At 40.1% G+C, this 24997-nt stretch overlaps 2 protein-coding genes across 2 annotated transcripts in view; both read left to right on the top strand.

Annotated features, from left to right (window-relative positions):
• Positions 1-4350, top strand: part of HSD17B12 (hydroxysteroid 17-beta dehydrogenase 12) — an 82956-nt gene extending 78606 nt beyond the window's left edge. The window contains 2 exon segments of the mRNA XM_083863247.1: positions 2342-2491; positions 2645-4350. Of these exon segments, the coding sequence (XP_083719373.1) occupies positions 2342-2491; positions 2645-2749 (255 nt within the window). The 3' untranslated portion in view covers positions 2750-4350.
• Positions 4351-5698: 1348 nt separating this feature from the next.
• On the top strand, positions 5699-24332 carry ALKBH3 (alkB homolog 3, alpha-ketoglutarate dependent dioxygenase; the record flags this gene model as incomplete). Its single annotated transcript, XM_083864186.1, has 9 exons — positions 5699-5768; positions 6986-7098; positions 8269-8303; positions 9143-9190; positions 10757-10860; positions 12130-12218; positions 15049-15258; positions 21767-21865; positions 22391-24332. 9 exons carry the CDS (start codon positions 5699-5701, stop codon positions 22481-22483), a joined length of 861 nt encoding a protein of 286 aa, XP_083720312.1. The 3' UTR covers positions 22484-24332.
• Positions 24333-24997: the final 665 nt, after the last annotated feature.

The raw sequence follows: 24997 nt of genomic DNA, 5'->3' as shown, positions 1-24997 counted from the left end.
ACACATTGTTCTGACATAAGCTACTTTTAAGGCATGTTTTGAAACTGTAGTGCAGGCTAAGTTTTCCCTGAATAAGGAGAGTTACTTGCCCAAGTAGTGTGGGTTATATGGCTGAATGTAAAATGCTGAAAGCAGTGAATTTATTTTTTTTTTTAATTTGTTATGCCTGTTTTAGGTATAGTTCTTGAGTCTCTGAATTCCTTGTGGGAAGGAAGGAGGGGAGAAAACTAAATCAATTTAGCAGGTCTTTTGATGTCTATTAAAATAAGGTCCAGTTAATACAAAGATGGTAAATATAATTTATTTGAAATTACGTACCTGTCGTCTTGTTTTCTGGAGTGCCTCTGGGAGAAGAAAAATGTTGGAGTGTAATCCCATGTTTCTATGTGCCTTGGAGTCTGTGGATCAATCCAGTAGTGCTACCATATGCTTGTTTTTTCAAGTATCCTCGTGCACAGTTGTTTGCTCCTTCATGCTATCCAGTGGTGTAACTGGTTAATGCAGTTCACTTTTGAAGTCTGTTTTGAGTAGAGAAAGAGAATAGATCATATCTATTGTGCCTTTCTTGGTGGGAATGTTGCAGACATAATTTGGTGGTGAATAAGCTTAAATTTTTAACTTTTTAAAACATCAAACTAGAGATTCAGCTTAGAAATGTAATGTGAAAAATAGGTGTGGTTTACATTCTGGAGCTGAAATTAGGCACCTATGCTACTATGGTAGCAGAATGAGTAGTTTTCTTATCCAAGCATTTGTAGGTTTTGATGATTTTAAAGGCAATGGTAGCTGCTTTCACTTCTGAAGTTTAGGTGTCTATGTTTTTCCTTACTATTTGAAAATGGACTCATGTAGTATATTATTGAAAGTCCTATTTATAAACATAATGGCATAATGGTTTTCATGTTCTCAGGTGAAGGAATGAGCAGACATACCAATATTTCCTGTTTGTGGTGGTAAAGTTTCTGTTCAAGTGTGCACAGCTATGGCATGGATAGACACTCAATGAGAACTGAAGGGGTCCTTTCCCTGCTGTGCTGCCAAGAGCAACAGCAGATGTTTCTGAGTCAGGCATGTGTGGTCATTCTTTAAGAGACTAACATGGGGAAACAGGTTTACAAACTGTAACTTGCCCAAATACATACTGTTTTTTGAGATGGTATTCTCATTTGGAGAGGAATTAGTGGAGCAGAAGTGGACACATGCTTCTCAGATACTTGCTGTAAAGGTACAGCAGTGGGAGCAACTGCTGGTTGGGCAGTAGTGGATGGATGTATTGAATCACTGCTAGAGCCACTGACAGTGTCTTAGGAGGTGCTTGTCAAAGTGGTGATAAAGTTCTAACCTCTATAGGCATGTTGAGATATGGTATATTTAATACCTGTTTAAGGGCTGTAGACCAGGACTTTTTTTGATTACTTTTTTAGAGGCAAAAATTGAGAAGTTGAAAGCATTGCCAAAACCACGACCATGAGTAAAGAGCATTACTTCGTATTATACAAGTATATGTGCATTTCCTTTTCCTTCTCCAGCAGCACGAGATTGGCATAGGTGGAATGAGATTTTTGGATCTTTCAGGTCTAACTTGCCCTACCATGGACATGCCTTTGTGCTATTAGCATCCCTCCATCAACATATACCGATGCTACTTCCTCTTGCTTCTCCACTATTCTTCTCCAGACAGTTCTGAGACCCAGCATCACTTTTCTGTTCTGCTTCCAAACATTGCTATTAATGTTCATTAACAGTACCCTGTTTCTTGATCCTGCCTTCTGTCATTCCATGCTGGTACTGATAATCTCCTCTGTCCTCTGAGCCCTGCTGTGGAGTTACAAGCTCCATGTTTTGAGTCTCTGGACGTTCTTTTCTCCTTCCTCCTGCCTCCGTACAGATGCCAAACTGAGGAGCTTTTACTATAACATTCCTTTCTTGGGTTCTGCACCTCCTTCCCAAGCAAACATTGTGGGTTTACTACAGAGAAGCAATAGTACAGCATTTTCTATTAAAAAAACTGGAATAAAGTTTTGTACTTACAAAGGCAAATTGTTAGAATGGCTTTTCAACCCTATGCTTGCAAGAGAGTTTTTTCTAGGGGTCCAGCTGGTGATGTTGACTGTCAGGAAACAACTGAACTATGCCCAAATATGACCCATGGGTTATCTGATTAAATTTTTTTTGATCTTATATTGGGATCCTATTGTGATCTTGGAACTGAAAATAAGGCTGGCTTAAGCTAGAATTCAGTGCACAGATTATCTGATTTCCAGTTACTTTAGATCCTTGATGGATCTGTAAGTTAATCTTGAAAGCATTCCCTGTTTAATGTGAATTTTCCTGTGTGCAGAGTGTTCTACCATATTACGTGGCAACGAAAATGTCCAAAATCCGCAAGGCAACTCTGGATAAGCCCAGCCCTGAAACGTATGTCAGAGCTGCCTTGGGCACCGTGGGCCTGCAGTCCCGCACCAATGGGTACCTACCTCATGCACTCATGGTAAGTCACCTCGGAAAATGTAAGGATCTCAAATGTCCTTTGTGTTTATTATGGAAAAAAACAGCAATTAGTACAGGTTTTTAAATGTTGAGACCTCAACCCTTCCTGGTTTTTTAATTTTTTTTTTGTTTTGTTTCTTTTGTTTTTTTTTAGGGATGGGTCATCTCTCTTCTACCTACATCTACTGCCATTAACTTAATAATGAAAACAAACAAACAAATACGGGCTCGTTATTTAAAAAAAATGAAGGAGAAGTAAGTGAGAAGCAACTTGATCTTGGGAACCTGGGACTCCTGAAGGTTCCATACCATGCTGCAACATCAAGTAGACCTAATGTTTTAAACATCTCCAATCGTAGGTGTGCTTTCTAACAAGAGGACAGTTTTGTTTTGAGGATACTGCTGAAACAAGACTGATAACTTCTAATTTGGATTGAAAAATAGGCTTTATTTGTTTATAGATATTATGAGGGGGGAAGTGCTTTGAACTAAAATTGCATTGTGCTTTACGAAATACTTTCATGGACTTGATCAGACATCATGCTGTTGAGGAACATTTTGGTTATATAGTGTCCATCATATCTATTATTGCGCTCATAGGTGAAGGGCAGGAAAAAAGTAGTTCTCATATATTCCCAGACAGGTGGGCAGGAGAGGAAAGGGACCATAATTATTTTAAAAGGTAGCCTAGCACTATTTGCAGAGTATTGACCTCTTGAATCTCAGGTTTTGGATACTTGCAAGGATTCTGCACTATCAGCTAGCTCAAGAGTGCTCACCTGCTTACATGGTCCAGTGTGATTTTTTTGGTTATGAACTTGGGGGAAATGGGCCAAAAACCAAAATAAGTGTAATAGCTCATCTATAAATATATACATAAAGTAACATTACCGGACGCATTTAAAATGTTGGGTCTTGAATATGGATTCTAACTTTTCAGTAATATGTAATCTTCATGATTTGTAATAACATTTTAAAAAGTTCAGTGCCTGCTCTTTGTAATAGGTGGTGATAACACAATGTAGATAAATGTCACAAGTTACATGTTATATGCTGGTTGCTATGTAACAGATTATGGGTACTTTAAATGCAGAGCTTGAAATGAGTTTCTCTCCTTGTTAGCAATAGCAGTTAAATTCTTTCTGAAGTTATCTATCAGTCTGTCTTTCTGCTGAGGTCCTTTGAAATGTGAATCCTGAATATTTAGATGGCTTTAAAAATGAGAACCAGGAAATGTCTTAACGAGTAGAACAGTTTTAATTTAATTACATTAAAATTAACCGATTTGTTTCATGGTTCTGTTCCAAAGTGGAATGCTCCCATGAGGTTCAAGTTACCGAACTCCTGGACACAGGGGTCAGAGTACATGAGAAATCTGCACTGCTTTGTCTGTATTTACCTACTCTTTATTGAAGATTTTGGTCTCTAACATTCCTTTTTATAAACATAAAATGTATGAAACTTGAAAGGCAAATGGAATTGCAAGTAGATGCCACTGTTTTCTGTGGTGACTTCCTATGGTTGAAGAGGGGAGCAGTTTTGTCTGTCCTTCAAAGAATAATTTCAAGCTCTGATTTTAAAGTAAGATGTGCTGCACTGAGACATGATTTGGGGCTAACATTTCTGTACATTGAAAAAACCTGAATACCGATGCAATGGTGCTGATCAAATCTGAGATGCAGATCCTATCCCATAGTTTTCTTAATTTTTTGGAACAGGGATGGTGAAGTTGGTGGTATTAGTTCTCTAAGCACGTGATTTGGTTTGCTCTGGATCTGATGTGAAAGCATTGGACTAAAAAATCTGTATGTTTTTGACTTTGTAAAACAAATAAAATGGAAATTACTCTTGAGTCTTTAATGTATCAGGTTTTTCTTGTAAAAATGGTTGTGGGTACATTCAAGTGTCTGTTTGTCTTTTATTGTGAGTAATAACATTGAAAATTACTGTACTTTTACATGCCAAAAACAATGCTTACATTAATCTGTTTTCCTGGCTATCATCTACTCCCCATCTGGAGTGCTTTAGGCACAGCATCTCTGGCCAGTTGAGGTAGGTGACCCTCCTGCTCTGCTCTGCACTGGTGTGGCCTCACCTTGAATATTTTGTGTGCAGTTTTGAGTGCCACAATATAAGAAAGATATAAAGCTGTTGAAGAGGACGACTATGAAGATGGTGAAGGGCCTGGAGGAGAAGCCTTATGAAGAGCAGCATGGTTTGTTCAGCCTGGAGGAGACTTACAGGAGACCTCATTGTGCTCTACGCTTCCTTGCAAGGGGAAGTGAGTGACAGACACTGATCTCTGTGGTGACCAGTGACAGGAACCAAGGGAAGAGCATGAACCTGAGTCAGGGGAGGCTTGGGTTGGATATTGGGGAAAAGTTCTTCACCCAGAGGATGTTTGGGGACTGGAACAGGCTCCCCAGGGAGGTAAACGTGGCACCAAGCCTGACAGAGTTCAGGAAGTGTTTGGCCAACACTCTCAAAAAGCACATGGTATGATTTTTGGGGCTGTCTTGTGCATGACCAAGAGTTGAACTTCAGATGATCATTATGGATCCCTTCCAACTCAGGATATTATATGATTTTACAGTGCTGATACTTTAAAACCATCAGGACACAAATTTTATTAGAACTGTTAAGCTATTAATAAATAATTATTTCCAAATAACATTTTTCAAACTATTGAAGGTGTTCAGACAGGCATGGCAGAGGGAATAGCGTGCACATCCACCTGGCACAGGGCAGGGGTGCCCAGGTGAGGAGGTTCTCTGAGCCCCTGGTTCCCCTTCATGGCCTTGTGAGGTCTGCTGTTGTCCAAGCTGCAGCAGGAAATCACTAACCTGATTGTTTACCTGAATTTTACTTATACTTCAACCTAAATTACCTCGACTTTGATTTTGAATGTCTGTTCACCTCCGTGGTGGAGCCAATGTCTATTTAACAGCTGTCCACGTCCTCGGGACTACCCTGGGCACCTGTCAGAAAATAGGAGGGAGGTTCTGGTGGCATCAGTCCCGTCCTTTGCTGGTTCCAAGAATGTTTTGGTTCCCGGCGCCACATCAGGTCTGGTGTGCCTTTGGCCCGCCCTGTCGGGCCGGCTGTGGCGGGCTGGGGGCGGGCCCGGGGCGCCTTTAGCTGCGGCCCTGCCCCTCCTGCGCGCCGGGCGGGCGGAGCTCTGAGGCCTCAGCCCCGGGCAGGGCCGGGCATGGCGGAGCGGCGGCGGCAGGCCCGGGTGCAGGGAGCCTGGGCCGGGGCCCCGCCGGGGCGGCCCGCAGGTAAGGAGCGCTGCAGCCGCCCTTCCCTTCCTTCCCGCCGGCCGGGATTTCTCCCTGCCGTCCTGGGCAGCGGGATCAGTCTCCGGTGCGCTTCCCCCCCCGCCCTGCGCGGCCCCACTGCCGGCCCCGCTTACCCCCTCCCGGCCGTGACTGAACTGCGGGTGCTCCAACCCATTTCTTACGTAAAATTTGCGCGTGTGCCGAGTTTTGGGTGCGGAATGCAGGGTATGGGTGTGTTGTTAAGGCGCACATTCAGGTGAGCGCGTTCTCAGCTCTGGGCGGCTCGAAGAGACCAATAGTGTTTGGTGGAGCTGACCTGCGTGAGAACACTCACTCCCTATTCATGAAACGCGTTATGTGCCTTCGTTTGGCTTTTCACGGGGAAAACATTGTAAAATAAAGAGAAGTAGCGGAAAGGGATGGAGTTAAACATTGAAACCGAAGAGTTCAGAGGCAGAGGAACACTTTGAACGTTTCCAGTGATGAAGGAGGGACTGGTTTGTTTTTGTGAACAGGTTCCACTCACCTGATTACAGTGTCCATAAAGCTCCTGTATCTTTCAGACTGAGCATCCTAGGCAAGCTGGGGTTCTTTTAATCATGGAAGAGAATAGCCAACTGTTTTGACTTGTACATGTGGCCTCAAAATTTTCTGTCACAGGTGCATCTCATTGCTCCTGTTCCTAAGGGGATTAAGAAAAAATATTTTCCCTACTGTTTGAATTACTCAGAGTGAAAACTTTGTGTTTTAGGCCCATTTTAAAGCCTGTTTCTGTGTATATATAAAACACCTGAAGTGGTGTGCCAAAGTTGCTCTTCCATTTTCTCTCTGGTTTAAAAATCCTGTTTTAATAAAAGTATTTTTCTTTTTTTTTTTTTTTCCTAAGAAAAGGAATACAGAGGCAAGCAGCTTAACTGCATGGAGCATTTTCTGCTGGTATGTGATAGGTGTTTGTTGTAGAATTGAAAAGTTAGAGATGTCATCCTTTCTGATAAAAAGTATGTTTTCAGTTTTGTTTGTCCATAAATAACAAATATATATATATATATATATAAAATTCAGTTCCTGTGCAATTTTAACTCTTAAGTTTGGCAATTTCCTGAAGTCTCTGCCAAGCATAGGAGAATACTCTAAGGAATTATTCCATAAGTTTTTTCTAACTATATTTTTTAGTATAGTGATATTCAATTCGTGTGATCTTTTTCTCTTTGTTTTAGCACCTAAGGCACCTGCGGCCAGCAGCCTCACCCTTGCAAGTGCCAGACCAGCATGGAGACAAAAAGATCAGCCTCACACTCAAAAGCAATTTGTCTTTGAAAAACCGTCAGAGGTAAAAATTGCAGGGTAACTAACAGAATCTCATCTGTTATTAAGTTCAAATGATAGGTAAAAATTATTTGAGAATATAGTCCATTGTTTAAGATCTGAGCTGAACTTTGAGCTTTTACTAAGCAGAGTGGGTAATTGTTTTGTGTATATGGCAAGCCGAAAATTACAGTCCCTCTGTTTAGCCTGTTCATAACTACTCCTTTTTTTTCAGAGAGCCAAAATAATAGGTTCTACTGAATATTCATTGTACAATGTCATAAGCGTGGTTTGAACTCTTCTTGTTTTCCTCAGGTGGAGTATCTGTCTTAACTTGTTACAGGGGAAGAGCATGGGCTGTGTTTTATAGACTTTACGTCCCATCAGCTGATGAAGGATATTGTGCTCTGTGCAGAGTGAGGGCACTTCCTTGCTTGGGGAAAAAATACTCATGAGCACTTATTTCTAAGCTAGATTTATTTGAAAGGCTGTTACCTTGGCTTGGAAGCATTGAAGATGGCCTGGGAAGATGCTCTTTCCCCTGTGGCAAAGACCTGCTATCTGTATAGTACTACATTTTGATCCTCTTGTTGGTTCAGTGTAGTAACTCCTTGCAAATCAAAACTCCACTGAGCTCAGAGAAGAGAAATATAAATCCCTGAGACAACGAGAATGATAGCTAAGGCTGGATTAAACTGTTCTGTCTTTTAAGAAAATACAGCTGTCTCAGCTGTGCAGACAGCTTTACAGTGTAAGCTCCTCCTATGTCTGATCTTATGTGTTTTTGCTCGTTTGACTGAGGCCTGCAGTTTGTTCATGCTTCTTAGGGTTGCTCTGAATTTTTCCTTACATAAGGATGTTCTTATAAATATAAAGGTAAGAATTTTCTTGATTGCAATTGATAAGTAGCAAGTATTGTGATAATCCAAATAATCCAAAGAAGCCAGTGTCCTTTAGGGGGCAGTTGATGGCTAAAAACCAGCCTGCAGTGGAAGCTGCATTTGAGAGTTTCTGGACTCTGGGAGGAGGGAGTGGCTAAGCTGTTACTACTTTCCTCTTGCTCTGAGGTGTGTTTTTCTCACTGGCTTATCAGTGTCTGGCTACACAAAGTCACTAGAGATGACTGTGAGTTCTGTTTGACTGTAGAGTGCCAGATGCTTTAATATTTATTGTGTACTGTCTTGTTCCCTTTCAGGTGGAGCGCAGAGTTCCTGAGGCAGGTGTGATAGAGTGAGTAGTCTGCTGACTTCCCTGTGCACTTTTTCTGTCATCGTGGTTGGGAAGAGTAGAAATTGTAGACCTTTTAACCCTTTTATCATGACCTAAAAGTATTATAAGGAGAGCCCAAGTCTGTTAACTGGTTTTCATGCCTTTGGTATAGCTGGGAAGCCAGTAATCATGACCAGTTGGACATTCTGGTTCAGCACAATTGCCAGTATGTCTCCTTTGGTTAGCAGTGTACATTTTTCTGGGACAGTCCCAGTGTAAACTATGCTGGAAATTACTTTCACTGCAAGAATATACCAGAAATATAGCTGGTGTGGCAGCTTCTTCCAGGGCTCAGAGAACTAGGTGATCGTAAGTTTCATAGTGAAGCTGGGTATTTGTATGTCATTTACCCTTTGGGGATCTTCTCAGGATAACTTTGGCATGAAGCGTGACGAAGTGTGATGATGTATGGTGGAGTTAGAGATCCTGAAAAATCCAGCCTGCTTCAGTTTGGCTATCTCAGTGTGCAAACGTAGTGATCTGAGTGCAGTAATGTATGGTTGACTCCTTTAGGTTCCCCGTGACATCTCTCTTTTATTTTTTTCTAAGAGTCCTTAAACTGTACTGAGCCTTTGGTGGAAGGAGGGGCAGGAAGTACATGCAAACTCATTTTCTTCTGCAGCACACCTTGCTGCCTTACTCTGACCTTTATGTCCAGGACATTATTTCTTCCCTCTTTCAACTTTCCTTTTTTGAAGAAAACTTTCCCTAGTCCAGGCCTACAGCAATTCTAGTCTGTGCTGCTCAGTCTAAGATAATTTCTTGTCTTTCTGATGGCTCTTTTCTTTCTACATCCTCAGCAAGCCTGGTGTGTATGAGCTCAGCAAGGGACCAACTGGTATTTCTAGGTGAGTGGATGAAATGTTATTTGCTTTTGCAGAGTAAGGTGGTGAGAACTCCATTTTATGAAGTCCAGTCTCTGCAGAGGGTTTTGATTTGAGCAGCTGCACACTGTCCTTCCTGTGCATCATCTGTTTAGAGTACCTCTGGAAATACTTTTGAGTGACAGGTAGCAGGGACTGAGATGGTTCTGAGCAGGGGTGAAGAGAAGAAAAATAAACCTGTTGACATCTGGTGGGTACAGCATCTGGTGCTCTTTCTAGAATAAGGACAAGGGGCTGTGCCCATTTGTGTCACGATTCACAGTAGGTTGCTGCTGCAAATTTGGATCAGTATTCCTGTGTTAGCAAGTGTGTGATGTCTGCGTTGTATAGTTAAGAGCGGCCCAAAACTTGTAACTGAGTTGCTTCAAATAAATCTAATAAAAACATTTAACTTTAGGAAATTGTGGTAACCTCAGGATTGTCCCTTCTGCTTATATGCCATGCCTTAATTATTTCAGCTTCAGGTCACTTCAAAACAAAACCTACTTGTTCTGTGATTCCTACTAAAATACATTTTACTTTGCTGACTTAGATGCAATATCAGTATTAATCCTCTTCTTTTGAATTTGATTGATTTTTATTAAGTGGAAAAAATGCCAAGGACATAGTAATTTTTTGTGCATTTATTTAATTTCTTCTGATTATTGTGCTATTTTATTTTTGTGCCTTCATCTTAGTTTCTTCTAAAGATACAAATACATTTTTAAAGCATTTGAAAAAGTAAAAGCTTTGACCAGCTGGGAGGAGACAAGATACACAGTCAGCTGGGTTATCCTGCATTTTCTGGAGCTTGTTTTCATAATACACTGATGGAACATACATATTTCTGGAAAGTTAATAATCAGATTTGCTTTTTTTTTAACACCTTTATTATATACTCTTACAGTGAGATCTTTGGGACATGGAATGGTTGTGAGAGTAAACTGCTGTTAGCAGCATTCCTACGCTGCAGCCCACCACTGTGGTTGTAATTCTTGTATGACTGTTAGTCCAATCAAAATATTAGATGTGCATATGGAAATGAAAAAAATAGGAGACATTAAATACTGTCCTTATGCTAAATACTTTTCCTTATGCTTTGAAAAAGAGAATAAGGATGGCAGTATGGATAAAGGGCTGTCAAATTCTAAGTGATGTGGAGGATTATTTACTTAACATTGATGGTATCACCATAGTCAGGTCTATCTGATTTATCAGATATGGAGTTAATAACAAGCAGAAGGGTGCCATTTTTTTCACAGCATGTGGCTGATTCTGGAATTCATGGTATGCTGTGGATTGTCATATGTTTTAATAAGTTTTGAAAAGAAATTGCATACATTTGGTGAGGGTAAGACTCAAAAGGAGCCCTTCTATTCTTTCCTTCACATCTCCTTTTGGCACTGGTCAGAAACAGGATACTGGGCTTTGACTTTTGATATGATTCATTACAACCATTTTTAACTCCTCTGGGAATGCTGGAAATGAAAATATTTTCCCAAAACAGATGTAGAAATGTATATTCCTCCCATTTTTCTTTTTCGTCCCTAGGATTCATTTGATTCCTGGCTTTATTGACTCAGAACAAGCAGACTGGATGTTTGAGCAACTCCTCCAAGACATACCCTGGGGTCAGAGAACTCACATCAGACAGGGTAAGGAGTGTGTAGACCCTCTTTTAAGTCATTCACAGGTCAATTCCATTACAGAATCTGTGTTTAGAATTGTTGCTTAGAATCTAATTGTTGTTTAGAATTGGCTTTCATTTTCAGAGCTACCACTTCTTCAAGTTTCCATGTGGGTTTTCTGTGCATATATGAAAATGACTGCAGCTTACTTTTCAGTCTCTTAATACCACGTTGCTATTGCCAACTAAATGAGATATTTCCAAATTAAAATTGCCTGTCTTAAAGGTCTTGGAATTTTACTGTCTCTTCTGTATCTCCAGTTCTTTTTTTCACTCATTTCTTAGGATTGTCTGATCACCATCATACAATCTCCCAGCAATGCTGCAAAAACTGTTCTTTGAGGTTTCTTTCATGAGGTATATTTTTTGCCTCTTTTACTGAAAGTCAGCAGCATGCTGAAATTGCTGAGATTACTGAAATTACATGCAGTTCCCAGCAGAGCATGTTCCTTTTCCTTTGGCTTTAGTTATTAGTTCCAGTATGCAGTAGGAGAAAAGGCTGCTATTCTGGATTTGTTCACTAAGGGGCACCTGTTCAGCTAAATTTCACTTTCAGTCAGGAACTGATGTAAAATAATGTATCAGAGTAGTTACTGGATGGGGCTGGAAAATATCTCCAACATGTGTGTTTCTTGGCTGGCAATAAAGGGACAGTATAATGGAGAATGCTACCTGTCAAGCATGAGAAATAGTTGCCAAGATATTCTTTACAGAAGCTGAAACTATTTTTAACCTGATGTTTGTTATACCACAGACTACACACTTATTTGACAAAATATTGTGTCCAGCCTTGCTACATTTTGTTTCTGTAATGTCTCAAGGATGCTGCAGTCCTTTCTATTTCACCCTTTCCAGTGGATCCATCTGCATCTTGCAACTTATGCCAGCATACTGGGCACCAGAACTAGGTGAACATATAACAAAATAAAATTTCAGTTTCATTTCCTGTCTTTAACTCATCCAGTCCCTGCTCTGTCTGGCATATAGGGGTAAAAAATGGATATGTTTTCAAGATTTTGGCAAGGTAATTCCTCCTGCAGATGCACACCTAATTTTGAATAATTTCATTCCTTCATTTGAGTTCATTATGTGAACCTGAGGTTTTTAAGGGGTTGCTTTTTAACTTTAGGTGAATGGACAATCCCTTTTTGATCAAGTTTCTTGGCAGAATTGCATCATCTTTGCATTTTCAAATCCTTTGAGAAGGCAACTGAGAAAGTCTTCCCGTTTTTTTCAGAAGTATCTTTTGAGGAGCCACGGCTTACATCCTGGTATGGGGAACTTCCTTACACATACTCCAGGATAACAATGCAGCCAAATCCAAATGTATGTATATGTTTACATGTGTTTTATTATTGTCTACAGAGAAATCCTTTGCAGAGATCAAGAGACAAAAATTCCCTCTATCCTCTATTTTAGTTATTTAGAGAATCTGTTAGCATTTCATTTGTGATCAGCAGCAGATTCTACTGGAATGTGGTCAGTTTTATAAAATACACTTTACGAGTGAGTTGACTGAGAACAATGTGATTTAGTTGCCAAATGTTGCCAAAAGGAAGTTATTTCTTTAAAGTTATGTTTTGGGTCACTGTAGCTTTGGACAAAACTCTGAAATGCTTTGTGTGACTTAGTCCAAGCATCTTTTTGTATGGGAGATTGTACTGTACAGTCATACTGATTTTTTTTGTTATAAAGATGCAGTAATGCCAGTTACTGAAATAGTTACTTTCAGAAACACTTAGATTCAATGGTGCTTAAATGAAAGTTTAGGCGTATTCTGATTCCTATGTGGATGCTATGAAATTCACACATGCAGCTCATTTGCTCAGCAACTCCAGATTGTGGCATATCATTTCCCACAGTTTTGGAAGAGTTAAAAACCTTCTGAGTGACTCAGTGATGTTTTGTTCATGTTTTCTGTCCTTCTCTCTCTCTCAGCCTGTTGTCCCATCAGCCTGTCTCTTGGTATTGCTTTGTTTAAAATTTCCACAGTAATTAGGTGTCACTGTTAAAAGCTGGATAGAAAAATGTCCAGAACTGCTGCCAAAGTGGGATGTTTGGGAAGAGCTGGAAAGGTGTTATTTAACATGATGAGCTGCAAAGATTTTATAGTCTCAAATATATTGTAGTTAAAAATTCTATGACCTACAGAACTTATGGTGGGAAAACAGGCATTTCTTTGGTACTCATTTGTGAAATACTATTTTAAATGGGCTTTTCCGAAAGCTGAAGGGCTTTAGGGATTGGAAGTGCCCTCACAAAATCATTCTGTTGTACACTAACGATTTAAATCCAGTTCAGAACTGATTGTTATGAAACCCATTCCTGCTCAGAGGTTGGAGAGAGCCCATATACCCTGAATTCAAGTTTTCATTTCAGTTTGCATCAAGTTCTGAGTTAGCGCTCATTGGGCCACTGGCTTGTTTCTCTCATCCAAAAGGTACAAGGCCTAAATGACTCACTCAGGCTGGTTCTGTCTTTTATTCCTGAATATTTCTGCTTTTTACTGAGAAAGAAACTCAAGCAGAAAGTGAGATGCACTGGAGAAGTTGCATAGCTGGAAGCCAGCCCATCCCTGGCTGGAACCTTACTGTAGGCAGATCTATGGGTACACTGCACATGGGCAGTGGGAATACCTGCAGCTTAGAAGAAGTAGGGGATGGTGTAAAGAGCACAGTCTCTACCTGTAGAGTAGGGTTTCTATCATAAAAATACCCTGAGTAAAATGTAATTTAGTGCACAGCTTAGCCAAAACTGATTAGTCCCTTAAACACTTGATATGTAGGAGTAATTAGCTTTGTGCCCCTCCTTTTTTGTTTGGTAAGAATTGATGTGATTGCAGCACTTCTAGATATAATCCAGTGTTTGTGCCTAAATGAATTTTGCTATTAAAAAATGTTACTCTGAAAGCAGTGATAGAGTTGTTTCAACAAACTTATTTCCACTGCTGTGAGTTTGTAGTGGGCTTTCAACTACACTGTAAAATTTGTCATATGGTAACATTTTAGTAATACATACTTCTGTGATGGAAGTTGAAGAAATCGAGTCCTGTTTGGTCACTGAAAAGTGCTCTCAATAATCCTTGTTGGACTCTTCTGCATGTTCAGGCAGCCCAGTTGTAAGCAAACTCTTTTGGGGTTTTTTTTTTGGGTAGTATTATGGCTTTCCTGACATATTCCATAGCTGCAAGCTGTGTTTATCTAGAATTAATTACTTACATGATGGTTAATCGTTGAAGGCATGACTTTGCTAGAAATATCCCATTAAAGAAAGATGGTATGTTGGAGCTCCTGCAGTGTAACCAATAAGTTAAATACCTGTTAAACTTGGGGAAGCTTGGAAAGAAGGTAGTGCAGCCTTGTTTGTTAGAGGTGGATACTAGAAAATATTTCCAGCTGTCTGTTGCTTCTTCTGCCAGTGGTGCACTGGGAGATTTGGAATCAGTTTTTTATCCTCTCTTGATCTCTGTTTCTGCTTACATAATGGGCAAAAATTCTGGCCTACATTGCTTTGGCTTTTTTTTTTCTTTCATATATTTCTGTAGTTCTTAAAAGCACTCTGACAGATGAAAGTTGTGATGTAAGTTTATAATGTTAAATAACTGGACTGAGTTGTAATGGAATGTGCAGAGCTTCCCTGGGCTGTGGACTCAGCAAAATGTTAATAAAGGGAGAGATGAAATCCAGGGCTGGTGACATGGGTTTTGTGACCCACTGAAGAGTTACAATGTCGAAGTCAAAATCCCAAGAGGTGATGAGTTGAGCTCAACAAGCTGTGCTAACAGAGTGGGGCAGAGGGCTGTGTTATGCCAACCATTTCCTCTTGTTCTCTGTCAACAGCTGCAGGCAATTGAGAGCAGTGTCATTTAGTCACTGATTGCCTCCATTAGTATGAAAGGCAGCCTGGCTTCAGAGTTTTAAGAGATGATTTAATATTTAGTGATGGGTAACGTGCATATTTTTCAGAAAGCCCAGCCCATTCCTCTGCTCTGCTAAAAATATCATCAGAATTGCTGTGAGTCATTCATTTTATTTTAAGGTTACTGTGATTAAAATGCAGTATATTTTGCTTCTTAGTAGTTTTTGCCTTCTGTCTTGCATTACCTGCCCCTGGCCTGCATTCATGGCATTTACATTCCTCTCTGTGCTGACTGCAGTGGCATCCTCTGCTGACCATGCTGAAGGAGCGCATTGAAGAGTTCACTGGCTACACCTTCAACTCTCTTCTCTGCAACCTCTACCGAAATGAGAAGGACAGTGTGGACTGGCACAGTGATGATGAGCCATCGCTGGGAAAAAACCCTGTCATTGCCTCACTCAGCTTTGGTGCTACTCGGACCTTTGAGATGAGGAAAAAACCTTCCCCTGTGAGTGCTCATGTCACACTGAGAGAGTCTTACAGCTATTAATTTGTTTATTGTTTTCCCCATTTAAGAAAACGTAGTTACTAAAGCATTTCAAAGTTAATGAAAGCACAATTTGAAAAGTTCTGTGCAATAAATGTAGGGATCATGAAATCTTTTGCATGGGCCATGACATTCTGAGGATAGGGATTGGGAGTACCCTAATAATGTGCAGCAGTGTAGTGTTGTGCTGCAGTGAAATTGGAACCTGGGCAGTTGTCTGCCCAAATAAGGGCCCTTCCTGGTACTTAAAAAGAGATCAGTGATGCTGGAAGTGGACTTACACTGTGCAAATGAATCAGAGTTGCTACCATTTTCTTAAACTCAGGCCAATGTTATGTAAGGCAGAGTGTACTTGGGGTGAAGAGTAGTTCTGACTGCTCCTGTAAGTAAAAATCTTCTTAACAGTGTTTGCATTTTGACGTGTGTGTATTCAGGTTGAGGGGCAGTGAACAAAGGGAGGAAGCTTGTTTCTTTTCCATAAAATGACTTGGAAGCTGTCACATCATATTCACAGGCTAAACAGAGATCCTCTACTTTGTTAAGGAGACGTGTGGAGTATCCTTTCAGGAGTGAATTGGTAATTCAGTAATGAGTACTCTTTTTAGATAAAGTGCTGTGCTTGGGGATGCTTTGTTTATAAGCCAGCTTAAAATTTGCAGTTTGTATTTATCCAAGTAAGGGATTCACAAGGGTTGAGAATTCAGGCCTTATTTTAGGGTGTCCTGTTTCAGATGGATTTTCTGCTTGTGCAGTCTTTGACAACTCTGGAAAGTAGTTTGCTATCTGCTTGTGTTGCTATTTATTCTGAGTAGGTAGTACAGAAAGCAGATGTGATAATTACCATCCTGCAGGAAAACTCTATGCTGACATACTGAAGCCTGCCCATCAAGAGTCACCTTGGGTTGTCTGGTCTGACAGCAAAGGTCAGAAATTGAACCAGAAGACAAGTTTGTCATTTTCACTAATTCTCCAATTGGTAATTTTTTTGTTGCCTGAAGTGAATTTAATCTTGGTCCCTGAGCATGAGATGACATAACCAGTCTATTAGGCCAGTGGGCATAGCATGAGTAAGTATCCCTGATGCTGTGTTGATAATAAAATATCAGCTGGAAAGTTTATTCCTCTAGAAAACTGTAAATGGTGCTTTGTTTCATTTTAGAAGTGCCTGTGTTTCCATCAATGGATCAGAATAAAATACACTTAAACTTCAGTATAAACTTTGCAGGTTCTGCCTTAAAAATCAATCTTAGTTCTTGAGTAAGATGCCTTTTTTATAGATTTTCTGAGAAGACACCCGTTATCAGCAAAGGGGAAATTCAGTCTGTGCCATTCATACTTGGCCACCTTGTTTGATGTGTACTGCACAATTTCTTCCCTTTTCTTCCAGAGATGGATGGTTTTTTATAGATCTATCCCTCAAGCTCTCCTTGGTTTTTTTAGCACTTTTGACGTGGCATTTCTCACTAACTGAGTCTTGCTAGCTGTGAGGTGTATTCCTTTTGCAAGTGTGATATACCTTTTTTTTGAGGTAGAATCCCCATGTGCAGATCTTTGAAATAGTTGCTATTAAGTGTGTCCTGTGCCTTAGGGAACTCATACTTAATAATTACATGGCCCACATTGCGTATTCTTTGCACATTCCCAAGGCCTGAAGTTTCCTGAGAGCATCCTATGACAATAGATGCTTTGCCAAGTGGGAGTTACAAGAGGCTCTGATGGAAATTACAACCTTTCAGGCTGTATCACCAAAGAAGTAATTTTCATACTCTATTATACTGTAGCATTCTCTCTTTCATTAAGAGAAAGTTAAAACTGATTGTAGATCTTTGAAGTTTGATCATTCCTTTGTTAAAAAGCAAGTTACAGGAAGAGGAATGTAATCTAGGGAAAAGGAATTCAGATTAACAGTCATCATAGTCATTCAGACTCTCCCTGGTTTCAGTATCAGCCAGTATCAGTACATTGGGTTTTCCAGAGTTAGTCTTCATTGAGGAGGAAAATAGAAAATAAATTCTTTTCCTCCCAGAATTAAACCTCTTTGAGGGCCAACATTGTGCTATTTCATATTCTAGGGTTTCAAAGGCCTTCATTTCCCTCTGTTCTTGTAAATGCTTTTAAGTATTTTGAGATTAAAGATATGATGAACATACAAGATGAGAAATACTATGGTAGAGCATCACTGTGGATAAATGGTACTAGGAAAAAGTGTGGTTGCCCGTGTGGGATCATGTGCTGAATACAAAACAGGTATGTACCACAAGTCAGGTCACAGCTTGAAGGGCAGTTGAAGAATACTAGATCAGAGCCTTCAGAGACTTCAGTTTGTGTTGGTATCTCTACAAATATTTTCTAGGTTATATCTTGAAATGTGGATGAACCTGTTAGTGAATAAAATCCTGTTTCTCTAACTGAAAAGATGACCTGTAGTGTTGATGGGTTCCATTCTTGTGCATATTTATGTGAATTTTGACAGTTGTCTGTTAGTAATTTGGTAGTGTTTATGTAAGTCACTCTGAAACAATCACACAATCTAAAATCTTTTTTCACTTGGCAAAAATGAAAAGAAGTTACTTAGGTTTAAGTGGGTTTTCTTTATTATACTGAAAATTGTTCTAGGGTGAGGGTAAGGAATTCATTTTCTGTTTTTCTTTTTGGTGAGCACTGTACTGGATAAGTCTTCATCATATAATAGAGGATAAAGGAGTGTAGCGACATGCATAGACTATTTGTATCTTCTTAAACAAGCATCCTTCGTGGATAAGGAGAAATAATTCACACTGGGAATTCAGCCCAGTGCATGTAAAAAAACCTACAAATACATTTCAGGTGTAAATTCCTCTCTGGAATAAGGAGATTTCATGGGAATTAATATGACTCCAGAAATTGTTTTATTTTGCCTGCTGGAATTTTTATTTTTAAGTATTCTTTTTTCTAAATACAGCCTTTTCTGTTTATTTGGACCAGTTACATGATAGCAGCTGGTATTTTTCTTTTGCTATGAATGGTTTCTAGGGTTTTTTGGATGCCTACTTCATAGTTAAAAGTCTACAGTGATGTGGTTTCTTCTATTTTCTTCTTCCAGTTCCAGTAAATTAGTTTAACGTTGCTCCTGCTTCCTTGTTCCCCTGCCCCCATCATTGTATCTCCTACCTACACTGAAATCAGGAGACAAACGCTTTGCTTTTTAGAGCTGTGATTCATGCACAATTCACACAGCTATTGGTTGAGTCAATGAGTCCTCTTGTGCTTGCCTACAGCCTGAGTGTCACCACTGTGACCTCCTCCCATTCCCACACAGCCTCAAGCCCCCAGGCCCACTTGGACATGACTTCATCCTCCCAGTCAAGAGGAATTGATTTCACTCTGTGGGATGGGTGTTTCTGATATAGCCTCACTACCGTTTTTTACCTATTGCTGTTCAGTGCTCAGCTCTGAGACAGTGCCAGTTATCTGATTGTGTCCTCCTGGGAGCTGAGTGGGGAATGTTAGTGGAGGGGGAAGGGTGATACATGGTGTCCCACTAAGTTCCCACGTTGCAGTGGGAGGTGCCCTATGGCAGAGGGGTGGGTGCCATAGGGACCAGCTGGGTGACTGTCCAGCAAATGTGTGAGCTGTGGAAGGAGTTAGAAAGCCAGCTGTCAGCTTGCTCTTCTTCCAGCTATAACCAAGGAAATCGATGGCTGCTGGGAAGGGAGAGAGCTTCACACCTGTTAGGTAATAGCAGGATGTTCATGGTGTTCAAAAATCAGCCTTCAGATGGGTCTGTCCTTCAAATGAACCCCTGAAGCACAGTCCTTTTTTCCTAGCAGAAGGTAAAAATCTCCTAGCACTTCTGGAAACAGCAGAAAAATAACCCTTTGTGTATTAACAGACCTAATTGAAGATGAATGTGAGAATATGTAGAGCATGATAGAAGCAGAGATTCAGATTGAGATGAAGCAGGTTGAACTTTTAGATTGGCATGAAAGAGACTCAGACAGCAGTGGCTGCAGAGGAGGAGGAGGTGTTGTCCACCAGCATTGGCAGGGCTTGAGGAGCTGTAGACAAGCAGAGATGAAGAAGGGAGTGCTCAGCTGCAGGAGGACTGAGGGAGTTTAAAGGCAGGCATGTGTAGACAGGCCAGTGTGTTATGTGAGGAAAGGGCAGTAGAACTGATACCCATCTTCACTGAATCTGTGGAGAAAAGAACTTGCAGTGATGATTTTGTCAGAGACAGTGAAAATAAACATGTTAAATGCAGAAGTATTGATAGGTGAGACTACTTTGTTGTGGACGAGGGTGTTTACAAAGCTGGTGCCAGAGATGTAAACTGGAAAAGAGGGATGCAATCAAAATGAAATCTGAAAAATACAAGATTTGAACTTTGTAAGGATAATTCTCTTGGTAATAGGTAAATAGGTGACGCAGAAGACTAGAAGCCAGTCATTCTCCATGAAAGATGCTGACTTTTGCAATTGAAAATTGTTTTGCATTATTTGCCTGTATAACTGCATTATTATTTATACATTCTTCTACAGGATGTTTCCTTTTACTTTTCCTTAGAAGATTCCTCTACACTGTCCAGAAACCATTTCCTACCACTATAGCAATTAGCTTTCCTGAGACTTAAGAAACAAACTTGGGTGATTTATATAGATGTATACTAGGTCTTTTCTCTTGATTTTGATAGCATTTCAAGAAAACAACCTTGATATGGTCTAGGAATTCTTTTGTATTCACGGCTTCCCACCAACTCACACTGAGCTTTCCTTACTTATTAACTGTAGTTACTGTGATTAAGGATTTAAAAAAAAAGATTTAGCCAGTGTACTTGGGTAGTGTAAAGTTTGGATTGCATTAAATGTGTAACTCAAGATTATGAAAATTCTAATATATAAAAAAGCAGAACAGTTGCTTTACTATACCTGTTTTTGTAAGCAGGTGGTTTTGTGGTACATGCATAGAGTTACAAAGTGAACATAAAGAAGTCATCTGACACACTTCTTTCCATGTTTGCTGCCAGGAAGTCTGTTCCACCTTAGATGTCAAAAATAAATTCCCTTCCAAGTGAGTTTTCTCTATGTCTGACATAAGCTCTAGGAAGAAAAGTTCTGAAAGGCTCTTTAGTCGACAGTAATGACATATAAGAAAATAAAAACTTTTTGTTTAACTTTGCTGGCTTTGCAAAGCAAATTGGCATAAAAATCTCTAAGTAAAATGGAGTTCAGCAATGTCCCATGAAAACCAGAAAGTACTTGCTGTTTTTACATGCTGACTTTTCTAAGCTAAAAGGGTGTTTTCTCCTAAATCATTTATCTTAGCAGAATTCCTTTTTAAATAGGATGAGCAAGAGATAAAAATAAGCCCACTGTTGTCCATCACAAAGTGAAATGATGTAATCCTCTGAAATAGAAACTGTGTGCAGTGATATTTCTTTGCTTTTCCTCAGCAGTCACGTTTATAATACGTATTTTTGAAATTTTTTGCTTGTTTCCACTGAAGATAAGAAAACATTTCTTAATACTGACTTGATACCCACCGAGCTCTTTTGCATTTTAGAAAGTGCAGTCCTCTTTCTATCTGCATCTTATTTATAAACAGATATGTACTCCCAGTTGGTTTTCTGAAGATCAAACTGTTGTAATTTAGGACATAATTTTCCCAGTATCTGTTGCTCTACCTCATTATTTTGAGCTTTTCAGCAAGCCATGAACTTTTAAAAGGACAAGCCTCCTTCAAGTTGGACTACGACACACTTGACTTAGCAGTGTATGAATCTGATTTAAAGTTGGAAAGGATAGTGCAAAGCAATAGAGAGTTGGTGTTCCCACTCATGTGGCATGTGTGAGAGCACTGCTGGAGTGTGTCACTATGTCTAGTTGTTATATTTGAGTTTTAAAATAGTTGCACGTAATCTAAAGGCTTCACAAAACAAAAGTTTTTTCTCTTAGTCTAGCATTCTGTTTTGCTTAGTGGCGATTAGGACTTGTTTTACAGGGTATTACAGGAAAAGGAGATTTTTTTTATATATAAAAGAAAAGCTCTTCTTCCAGCAGCTAGTGCCATAGCAGCATGTAATGTTTTAACAAGAGAAATTCAGAATAGCAGGAAGATGTTACTTTTGATGAAGTAGTTAACTGTTGGAATCTAGGGTGGCTATTGCAGAATGTCTCCACACTGAACTGTTTAAGATGTTTCCATAAGGTTTGCAGCATCACTCCAGAATTTTACACTAAATGCAGGAACCGGTTGTTGAGCTTTACCTGTGGCATCCAGGTAGTGAGATACCATGGGTTCTTTTCATTGTTTAAATGCTCAGCTCCTGGACTTTATATGAAATACAGATACGGAGAGGTTTTCTTAGACTTCTTGATCTTGGAAGAGCCTCCTTTTCCTCCTCCTTCACAGGCTTTTTAAGCTCTGCTGTAAAGGACTGGTTTTCTACCAAATGCACATGCCTGCTTCTTCAGTGTCTAATGTTTCTTTTCAGGAAGAGGATGGAGACTATACTTATGTAGAAAGACTTAAAATCCCACTTGATCACGGGGCTCTGTTGGTGATGGAAGGAGCCACCCAGGAGGATTGGCAGGTAAGAACTCCTTGACACTGTTCATGTGCTTTACTTGCAATGCAGTTTTCCAGATATACTGAGGCATTCCCCTGAAGGTATGAGACATTCTGCTTCCAGTGGCACAATTGTTTTCCAAGGCATTAGGATTGCTTTGTGCCTCAGAGTTTGAAAACACCCACGGAAACAACAGGTTTGCTTTCATGTGCCAAGTGATGCAATAGGAATCAGTTCAGATGTTCCAGCATTAAACTTCAGCAATGAAGGTTGCAGCCTGCAGTGAAAAGAGCAAAATCAATATAGAAACTTGGAATATCAAAAAGTTGTAACTTAATTTAAGAATTCTACAGTAATCTACAAAGACTTTCTGTTTTCAGTGGCCCTCACCAGTCAGAACCTGATTTTTTACCTTACCTAGGTGTTCAGAAATATGAATAAAAAGCCATTGCAGGAAATAAAGGGTTTAGTCTCTGTTTGATTACGTGTATTTTAAATGCACAACCTTATGCTGTTTTGTTTTTTTTTTTCCCCTAATGCCACTTGCAGCATCGAGTGCCTAAGGAGTATCATTCTAGAGATGAACGGATAAACTTGACATTTAGGATCATTTATCCAGAACCTGACGGAGTTTGGAAGTGAAGAACTTCTTTGGACATTGTTGGATATACACCCACAGCAAATCTGGAGCCTCAGATTGCTACAGATTTAAAGGAAGCCTTACAGGAACAGAGTTCCCTGAAGTCACGTGGAAAAGAGTTGATATTATGAAGATCTTGGCAATCAGAAGCTGCCTGTGTTGTGTGGACAGAAATGATATGTTATTAGATGATACTAAATCACAGGCTTTAAGTTTGTGAACAGTGATTATTCTTAAAAGAGCACAAAGCACGTGAAAGATTCGAGCGGTCCCAGCTGGAGCAGACAGATTCAGTGAGCAGATAGTTTGCACCTTGTCTTGTCTCTCCTTTACTCCCAAGTTGTGATCTCTGTGTGAAGGAATGACAAGATGGGATTCTTTGATGTAAAGCCATTTTTATGTGTCTGTACACAAATGAGAAAGCTGCACTTGGTGATGATCTCTGGGTATTACTCATTTGACCAAAGGGTGGTGCACTGCTTTTTATCTAAAGGTTGCAGAGTCTTTTCCAGTTAAGCATTCAGTTCTCTAACTTAAATAACTACTTGAATTACACTGGTGTCTAGTGGAACAGAGGGTCAAGGCTCTTGTTGGCCATGCACTCTGTGGTCAGACTTTATCCTAACTGTTTATCCATGTAGACAGGACAAGGCAAAGGCAAGCAACAGAGACAACCCTGCTTCTGGGTCAGTGCATTTTGCATTAAAGTATATCACTCAGAGGGTTATCTCTTCAGCCTCTGCTGTCACAGATCAGCAGTCAGTACCTCAGACCAGATTCCAGGCTGACTTGCTGGAATCCTTCAAGTTTGCCTGCTGCCACTCACATGCTGCTGGGGGCTGATGACTGCAGTCTGGATGTTAAGTCAGGAGTGCTGCCTGTGTGATAAAGTCCTTAGTGCAGGTAAATATCATCACTGTACTGGATCAAATCATAGGTTTGGTCCATCTTCACTGTCTGCCTGCAGTAGGATCTAAGCAAAGGTAAATATCCTATGCCTTGTAACATGTTAGCTTTGTTAGGCAAGCTAACACCCCTCTTCGCTGTAAGAATAAATTGGTGTTGAGAAAATATGTCCTTTTTTATCCAGCATTTATTGTGGTTTAAGTTCTTATTTGGTGAGAACAGTCAAGTTATTAAAACTTAGTATTATTAAGTTATGCCTGTGTTTTAATGTTATTGATGACATAAAGGATATAACAGTTGAGCCATTTCACTCTCTGTGGTCTGAAATTGGGCAGAATCATTTCCTAGAAACAGTTTCTCTACTAAACCACCATACATTATTCTTCTAAAATGAATTAATATTACTAGAAAACTGAACTTTGTTATCTAATGATGTCTTCACTTTCATGCCAATTTGTACAGAAATGTTTTTGGACTATTTTTAATGTTATTTCCTTGCATTTGAATCTTTTGTCTAGTCTCTGGTGTATTTCATGGGAATAAGAGTTGAAGGAGGCAGACACTTTCATATTTATTTCTTTGTATCACTGGAGCTTAGTGCCCATCACTGTATGTGAGGTTTGGCAGTCGTGACAGAGAGTGGTTTTTCTTAACCAAGAGACAGTGCTAATTTCTCAAGGTATTCTGAGAAGGCAACACTTTTGCCTGGATCAATTCATATAAGCTCCATTTGTTTTCACTGTGTTAAGAGCAGCCAGGCTGCAAGAAAGAGCAGGAGGTGGGGATGAGTTGGAAGCTTAAACCCCCAAACCTCAGCCTGTGGAAATTGCAACTCATTTGAATTTAGCGAATCTATGGCGCATAACTAATGGCAGGACCCTGGAGGCTGATACTGTTGTGGAAGAGCAGTTTTTCACTTCCTTTTCTTGGTTTCAGTTTGTAATGTTAGCAGATTTTGTTTTAGTTTCTTTACTTCCTTTGATTTGGGAAAAGACCAGGTTTTCCTCCCCAGAAATGAAATGATTTATAGGAGAAATGTTCTATCCTCCAGCACTCCTTTTGTTGCTGGAGATCACTGCATCCTGCTTTCTCTCACGTGTCAGCTTCACTGTATCCAGCTCTGTTTGACAGTGAGGAGAAGGCATATGGCATCATTCCCCAGCCCCTCCTCTGTGTACTGGCTGCAAGGGGAACTGTTGACCTAAAGGTCAAGTTTCTTTGTCAGCTGGGAGCTTGTGGGTCCTTCCTTCCTTCCCCCAGCTCCTTGCCAAAGTCAGCTAGCCAGGTAGCAGCAAATTACAACCTCCTGCCAAGACAGCAGGAAATGGTTTTGAGCAGAGGAGATTCCAGCCCAGAGCTCCTCGGGAGACCTTTCTGCAGGGACATCTTTCCTGTCAGTTGAAATTTGTTCCTGAATGCTACAGGCACTCCTGCTGAGTTCTCAGAATGGGTGTGCACAAAAGTGAGATTTGAGAGTTTTTGCGCTGTTGGTGTTCCCATGGCACCTAAAGATTTTTCACTAGAGACCTGGGCAGCTTGCACATTTCTTGTACTGCTGTTCAGCTGTTTCTGCTGTTGCAGTCAGGTGCAAAGGGCAGCGTGTTTAGAAT

The sequence above is a fragment of the Zosterops lateralis genome (assembly GCF_965231275.1).
Source record: "Zosterops lateralis genome assembly, chromosome: 6".
NCBI lineage: Eukaryota > Metazoa > Chordata > Aves > Passeriformes > Zosteropidae > Zosterops > Zosterops lateralis.
Note: the sequence above shows the minus strand (reverse complement) of the source record. Positions and strands in the feature narration are given on the sequence as shown.